This window comes from Nestor notabilis, unplaced genomic scaffold, assembly GCF_000696875.1.
Source record: "Nestor notabilis isolate BGI_N333 unplaced genomic scaffold, ASM69687v1 scaffold4811, whole genome shotgun sequence".
In the NCBI taxonomy this organism is placed as follows: Eukaryota; Metazoa; Chordata; class Aves; order Psittaciformes; family Psittacidae; genus Nestor; species Nestor notabilis.
The window spans coordinates 70132-78422 of NW_009914098.1; the positions used below are offsets into that span (position 1 = coordinate 70132).

At 39.7% G+C, this 8291-nt stretch overlaps 1 protein-coding gene across 1 annotated transcript in view; it reads right to left on the reverse strand.

Moving 5' to 3' along the window:
- EIF5B (eukaryotic translation initiation factor 5B) overlaps positions 1-7749 on the reverse strand; it is a gene marked incomplete at its 5' end in the record, with an annotated part of 15848 nt that extends 8099 nt beyond the window's left edge. The window contains 8 exons of the mRNA XM_010023478.1: positions 227-409; positions 1069-1200; positions 2390-2531; positions 3619-3686; positions 4578-4688; positions 4835-4942; positions 5592-5896; positions 7660-7749. Coding sequence (XP_010021780.1) covers positions 227-409; positions 1069-1200; positions 2390-2531; positions 3619-3686; positions 4578-4688; positions 4835-4942; positions 5592-5896; positions 7660-7749 — 1139 coding nt within the window. The remainder of the gene's footprint in view (positions 1-226; positions 410-1068; positions 1201-2389; positions 2532-3618; positions 3687-4577; positions 4689-4834; positions 4943-5591; positions 5897-7659) is intronic.
- Between the last annotated feature and the right edge of the window lie 542 nt (positions 7750-8291).

Consider the following 8291-nt stretch of genomic DNA (forward strand, 5'->3'; position numbering starts at 1 on the left):
ACATTTTTTTTTAACCAGGAAGAATGGGGAAGGGCAGGGAGGAATCTACTGTGAGGGTGCTGAGGCCCTGGCACAGGTTGCCCAGAGGAGCTGTGGCTGCCCCATCCCTGGCAGTGTTCAAGGCCAGGTTGGACGGGGCTTGGAGCAACCTGGTCTAGTGGAAGGTGTCCCTGCCCATGGCAGGGGGTTGGAACTGGATGAGCTTTAAGGTCCCTTCCAACCTTACCTCCATGACTTGAGCTCTCAGCTCCTGACACTCGGCCAGCCTCTTGGTCAGCATAGTTTGCGTTAGTTCAACGAGAAGAGCTATCAGACTTCCCATGCCATCCCCTGTGTGAGCAGAGGTAGGTACAAGAGAAACAAAAGTGCGGGGATCCTTATTCTCATAAAACAAGGCAGCGTTCAAGCCCTGGAATCAGGATTAATAGTTATATAGGGGAAAACATATGCACACATCAGTATTAACAGTAACAGTCAGCCCCAGCCAATTACTAATGAATTTCTTAAATCCTAATTTTTTAACACAACATATGGTTACTGACAGCATGCTATGGAGCTTGAAGCCTCGACCCACACTTGAAGGCTGTATGGGATAACTGTACACAGCTAATTACCACACCTAGCTTCTAGACAGCACTGTATGTCAACAACAGAAGTTCCCAGAACTGATGTGATTCATGCCCTGCTAGCGTCCAAGGGAACAAGAGACACATAGGATTCTCTAAGGCAATTCCCAAAGACGGAAAGAATAGGGACAGAAAACTTGATCTGCTATTCATGACTCCACTGAGCATGCACAGCAATTAGCTGCTACTTTTTCTCCAAAGTAGCACTCTGAAGGACAGAGCAGTTAGAGATTCATTTAAACAGCAGCAAATTTCAGTTCATGAGAGGTAAACACCAATGTGTCAGAAGAGATGAAACAGTTCTCTTGATGTTCTGAACTGTTGTGCGGAAAGGGAAGATAAAAACCCCAAAACAAACCCCAAAGAAAACTCCACCCACCCACAGCACACCACCCTTTCTATCACTTTTGTTAACCAAAGAACCTCAAATATTCCAGCCCACCTGTTTGGCAAACTCCACTATGATCGCTTTTGCACGCTCTTCAAATTCATCTTTCGTATTCTTTTTCTGCTTCTTTAAGGTGATGGCTACATCTGTGTCTGGACTTTTTTTCCAGTCATATAACCTATCAATCTTGAAAATACAGCAATATGTCATCTCACACAGTTTAAAGGGCATCTTTATGCTTATGCAGCATCGTCTGTGAGAAATACCTCACCAGCCAACACAGCCAGCCAGCTGTTTACCCCAGTAATCAAGTGAAAACTTTTTATTTGCTTTTAGCTGCTATGTTTATCTCTGTCCATGTATTTACCCAATGTCAAACAGCATTTCATGATAGCAATACTGCTTCAAGTTTTAAAAATCGAAGCTAAAGTAATATACGTTCATATGAGAACAGTTCATACACATTAATTGCATCAAGTTTTGAGGTAAAACATTCAGAAGGAAGAGACCCACAAAGAGCTTTACATACATAAAAAGGTGGGTTTTTTTTTTACTGAGAAGAGACTATTAGTTTTATAAAGAATTAAAACTTTCTGGGTTTTTTTAAACTTTCTGGAATTTGGACCCCTTCCCAAGTTGCTACAGAGAAGGGATCACAGGCAGGTTGTTCAAAAGACACAAATGCATACTTCAGAAATACTTCGTAAGCAAGGTTTTAAAGCAGGAAGGACATAGTCCAAGAAACTACTATATTTGCTGCACAAATCAAAACTACATCTTTAGAAAATGGATTATAACCTGGTCGAATAATAGAACTATAACCTGAAATGCAAGAACTTTTGGCTATTTAATCTCAGGCTTAGTACAGGCTTTAATACCTCTCCATTTAATAGTTGGGGTTTATTTTTTAAAGCAGCTGTTTTCAGCCATGAGATAATGGCCTCCTCAGTTCCAACCACCTTCAATCTTAATGCTCATTTCATTTTTTAAAGAACACTGCAATTTTTACACTGCACATGAATACCCCTTCTCTAAGTTCTATACTTTTAATTTCATCAGAAAACGCACAGAAACCCATAGAAGTGGGTGCAAAAACAAAAACCACAACTGAAGTATAACTTCCAGAAGCACTTCATATACAGAAGTGAAGAAAGTTATCAATAAGGACTCAGAGAAGAGCTATAATAGATTGTTCTGCAAAGCTCCCATAAAGCCATGAGAGTATCAAGGGCATGAAAAATGTAACAGAGGATTGAATAGCCACTGCTTCAGACTCTACACAAGCAATTCAAGTTCACAGAAAGAAACAAAACTGTCAGATGCCAAATGCACCCTGAGTAGAAAAGCACACTGCTAGAGTAAAAAGCTATCTTACCTTGTTGAGAGCTACTATAAAGGGACATTTCTTTGATTTCAACAGATTTATTGATTCAATTGTCTGTGGCTCCAAACCATGCATGATGTCAACTACAAGTATAGCAATGTCACAAAGTGAACTTCCTCTATTTCTTAGGTTGCTGTGCCATTAAAAAAGAAAACAAGACACAAATCAGTCATGCAGCAACACCAAATACAACAAACACACTGAGCAACAAAATGCTAAAGCTGATCAAATAATTTCTCCCTCAAAAATGTAAACTCTATAAAGATATTCAAATTGCACTTTATAAATTCCATTTAACAGAATATATTATTTATAATCAAAAATAGGAAACTATTGTTCCTCCAAGATTTTTCATACTATAGTATCTTCTTACAAGTTAAGACTTGTTCTGATTTTTTTTGAGAGTTGAGACAGTTACAGAGAAAAACAGGAGTGCAAAATCTGAACAAGGCTGTTTATTACACAGTTTTATGTAACACCAAGATTAGACATCTTTGGTGCCAAACAAAACCCAATTAGAAGATGAAGAGCCGTGAGTGGTTTGATGCCAAGGAACCGATCAGAACGTTACTGAATGCCCAAGGCATGGCCTTTTAATGCTTGCAGAGGCTTGAACGTCACATCAAAGTCTTAATCCTTCAGTTTGGATGTTTCATCTGAGCACTACCTCAGTGAGTACAGTTATGCATATCACGTTTTACGCTTAGTTGATTTAGCAGCTTGCCTGCACGCACTGGTGTTCCTAGGCAGCATATGAGCTCTGCTAAGAGTGAGCTAACTTGTGCAAGTGGTAACTGCCAGTCTTCTGAACCCCGTTGCCTTAACTGGGACACTATGATCTGGAGGCTACAACAGAAGTTTGCATAGCAGAGTACCTGGGTTACCTGAAACCCTCGCCTTTTCTTCTCCAGCTTCCTGCTTCTGTCTTTCCTCTTACACTAACTATTAAGAAAAATGTTACTTACATGCTTTTTCAGATATTCATGGCTCAGCTGGCATGAAGACAGAAAATTAACCAGATCTAAAAAGCCAGCAATTAACCAGATACAAAAAGCAGATGCAAACTAAGCAAATCCATTTATTCCTCTACTTCAGGTTGTCTGGGTTTTTTCAAGGAAGAAGGCAAATGGATCAGGCAAAGACCTAGCACTTTGTGTAAAATATACCCAGACGCTTTAGCCGTTACTTCTGGGAAGCACTATACTATAAGGAAACATTACCTGAAAGACTCATGTCCTGGAGTGTCGATTATCAGCATGCCTGGAATTTTTATGTTCTCTCTGTCAAACTAACATTTCACAATATTAGTCATCTTGTAAAGATTACACAAGAAAAAATAATAAAACTAACTAAGAGCTGGCAGCGTTACTGACAGCCTTCACTCCAAAAACACAGACATATACTTAAGAAAGGCCAGCACCCTCCATAAGCCAGATCAGTCAAAGCTCATTTCTCTATAAAAAAATTAAATAAAATGATGCAGCGTGCTCCCCATGGTATCAAGCAGCCATAAACTCAGCTGAAGTTTGTAAGACAAGGCAGCCTAGAGAGGAAAAAATAGTTCTGACTAGTGGGATTTGTCATCCTTATCTTGGAAGATTTCCTCCTCTCTGCCCACTTTACATTTTTAATAAATGGAAGAAAAACGTTGGTAAAAGCCATCACTACCAAGGTTTTTCAGTTACTGCTGCAGACAAAATGAGATACAGTACCCAAAACAAGCAATACAGAACAGTTACTGTTTCTGTTACACAACAGAATACATCACCCAGCAACCGGCCCAGTTTCAGCACACGCAGTATAAAGGTAAGTTTTAAACAGGAAAACATACTCAGTTCCCAAAGTCTCAATTTACAATCAAAACATTGACAAAGCAGCAGCCTGTGTACATACACGTACTGTCCGGAACAGGGTAAGCAGCATTTGGGTATTTTCCTGAAGAAATGGCAATTCATCAACTGAAACCAAATGCTATCAACTAAAATGGAAAATGAGACAACCCCCCATTTGGGGGAGGAAGCAGGAATTAAAAAGAAACAATCGACCCTGATATTAAGGATGAGGTAAAAGCGCATCTGCCCATGTCAGGAAGTCTCACAAGGCCTTAACTAGTTTGCATTTCATATTTTAAAAAATGCAAAACCCACCACCAAAAAGTCTTTAATGTGCTACAACTTACGTTTTTCACCATCTTGGTTTGCTCATTAATAGCCTCCAGGGGAACATTCGTCGCACCGATCTGCTGAGTGATACCACCAGCTTCACTGTCCTGCACATGAGTATGGCGGAGCTACAGACAAGAAAAGGACCAGAAACACTTACATGTAAGAGGCTAAACTAATCTCTGAGTACACGCTAGTTATCTCTATTTTCAATCACAATAAACACATGCATAAGACAAATGCACAGGCAGTGCCTTCACATTCCACATCTTACCTTATCTAAAATTTTAGTCTTGCCTGTGTCTACATGCCCCAGGACACAAATAACTGGTGCTCGGAGCTTTTCAGTGTTCATGTTTTTGCTGTTTTCAGCTCGTCGTTTCTATGAAAGAGACACGTAAAAATGGGTAAGTATAAACCAAACCCCACAGCTCACCTCACCTCTCGACTTGATTGCATACGCGCATAAAATAGGGTTAACTGTGGGCATTAAACATTCAAGGCAATTCAAGGTCCATCACCCCTCTTTCAGTAAATCAAAAATTTACAACTAACAGTTAAGTTTTCGTTTGGCTGGGTTTGGTTACAGCCTAGTAGGCTAAGCTGGTATATCCACCAACACGTAGCTTTATGCATGGTGCTTTCTGAAGCAGCATCTCAGGTCAGGAAACCGAGGACAGGAGCAGCCACAAAAACACTGAACAATTTACAAGTACCTAATTTAAAGCTCTGAAACATCTATGTGTAAAGGCTAAAAGCCTCTTTCTCCAGAGAGGGAAAGGTGGAGGGAAACACCACCAAGGAGCACATTTTTTGTGATCAAGTTGTCTAAAACCAATTACTTCATCTTCAGGCAAAACCAAGTATTTTTAATTCATTAACCCAAGTTCTAGACCTACTTAAATATTAGTCATGACACAGCCATCATTTTGACAAATACAGTTAAAAGGCTTTTCAATGAACTGAAGATTAAATTGTTTCTTATACAACAACAAGAGTCCAGCTGTTCAAGTAAATCTGTATCTTCATACCTCAATTCTCCGTTTGGCTTTGTCATAAGCACGCTCTTCACTCGGATTGCAGCAACAGCTATCACTATAGTCATACTCAGAATCAGAACTAATTTCCTTGCTGAGCTTTTTTTCCACAGATTGTTTTCCAATAGCTTGGGAGTCTGCCTCTCTCTCATCTGACGTCTTTTCATCCTCATCTTCACTCCCTTCACTATCTTCAGATTCTTCACTCTCTTCTTCCTCATCCTCCTCATCTTCTTCCTCCTCCTCTTCCTCATCCACTTCATTTTGTTCTTTGACTTCAATGTGGACAGGTTTGCTCTCTGTCAAAGGAAAAAACCAAATTCTTAACTAAAAATGCTTTATTAAGTTCACCCTCGTAGGGGAGAGGGCACAAAAAAAATAAACCCAGAAACTACTACAGAAGAGTGAGGACTGAGAGCAGGTTCCACTCAAGAAGTGCTAGCCAAGATCATTTTTCAACTTTCAATATAAAAAATAGTGTGTCATGTTCAGAGCTTGCTACTTGCGTTTAGAATCTGTGCAAGCAGCGAGTTTGTGGTGGGGAGAGGAATGACATTGTCAGCACACCCGCACTGGACATCGTTTGCAAACAGGGAGATGAAGTGACTTTCTTTAGAACTGTGTGCACTTGATAAAGGAATGAATGCACTAACACCTTTAAATGCCAAAATACTCCAAATTCAACTAAATATGGATTCTGTGTATTACTTATCAGGAATGCACACATAAGCAGTAGTAACAATCAGAATAAATGGTCTTTTCTACATCTTGAAAAAAATCTCATCTTAAGGTTTTCCTAGACTGTTCAGAGAAGAAATATTTTCAGGGGAATCCTTCCATGAACACACAAAAAGAACTAACAAAAAAGTAATTATCTTTCTATGAAAGCTTCCCATTTATCATACTGGCAAAATCAGAAGACAATCTAATGAAGACTTTAGACCATGCATTCTCTTCCTTAGAGAACTACTAGGAGGCTCACTCCTCTTAGGGATTAGTTACGTTTCCTTGCTATGCTGAAAGTCCATCAACTTGGTAATATGCTAAGTATAATTCCCAGGAAGGCCCTTTTCCTGGATCACATTGGCAGATCCTTCCAAACCAGGCAGCCAGAAGTGGGACTTCCCTAGTAAGCAAAGTAGAACAGTCCAGCACCAGAGGAACATGTCTGTGCTGAAAGAAAATCCCTACCAGTTACATATATGTATATAAAGTATTACATTTGAAAACACAGGTGCTGTAAGCACAGGGCTGAGCAAAGTCAAGAAATGCTTGATGAATAGTCTTAGATCTTAAATAGTGAAGACCCACCATGGAAATGCTCAGAACAGTAGTCAACTCCTGTTTGGGAAGACTCAAAATACAGTTTTCTCCAGCACTGGAAGAAACCACCTGAAGTTATCTCTGCATTCTTGCACAGCTTTAACTTCCCTAGAAACACTGCTGTTGGCTGCAGGCAGAACACTGGCTTTGGCATAGAAGTGCAGGAATATGAATGTTCTGAGAACTCTTCCCTTTCTTTCCCACCTGCCTCTCAAAGCAGCAATGAGAGGAGGTATTGAGAACATACTATAATGCATGCACACTAACCTTAGCACCATCTTAGTTCCCCAGTTCTTTGAGAAGTTGTCTCAAAGGTAATCTCCTAGATGTTGCCAAATTTGTGTGGTAAAACTGTTACGGCTTTGGAATAGTTACTAGAGAAATACAGTACCAGGTAAAAGATTTTCTTAAACTCCCAGAAGTGGTTTAGGCACAAATTAAGAGGAGGGGATTTTTACTCCCATAAAAACATACAAAACAATTCCAACTGATTTATGTTGTGGCTACACATATTTCATGTAGTTCTGAAGGAACTTGAGCAGTATTTGTGTGGTTTCTGAAAGCTCTGCCTTTGAGAAGAGGATTTTGTATCTCTATCATCACACTTGCCTCACAATTTACCTAATGAGGCAGGAAGACAATCTAAAAACAGTATTGTTTTCTATAGAAACAAGAGACTTATCAGCCCGAAGAAGCCTCTTAATCGGAGAAAGCATCCATTTGTTATTTACATGCCCACCTTTCTCTCCATCTTCATCACTAACCATAGCTTCCCAGTCATCCAAACCACCATCTTCTGTTTCTTCTTCATCCTCCTTTTCTTCTGAAACTAAGAAAACCAACATTAAAGTAAAAGAAAGAAACAGTCCAGCAACCTTAAACATTTTTAGAATCCCCTTCCTTTGACATACTGACAACTGCAACTTACAAGTTTGCTGCTACCATAATTCTACCAAATTATCTCCATGTTGCCTAAACAGAAAATGCTGCATACTGAAGAAATGATCTTCAGTTCTCTTCACATAATCATACAGTGCTAGCACCTTTGCCTAGCAAAACATGGTTTTGGAAGACATAGCTGAACTACTTATCTGGTTCCTGTCTGCATATCATGCAAATGCCTGCACATCATGCAAGTGCCTGCACAATGCACGCCACACAAACCGCTGCCACACTCCTTGAAAGGAGCTGCCCAACTATCAGTTAGCCATGTTTAACAAAGTGACAGAGAAACAAGAAAACAAGTTGGGTTGCAGTATTGATTTTAATTAATGGGAAAGTAACAAGCTGCCTATAAAAAGTGCAATTTTAGGTCTCCTGGTACTTAACATAATTACACAATGGATTGCAGAAGCATTAAATATATTCATT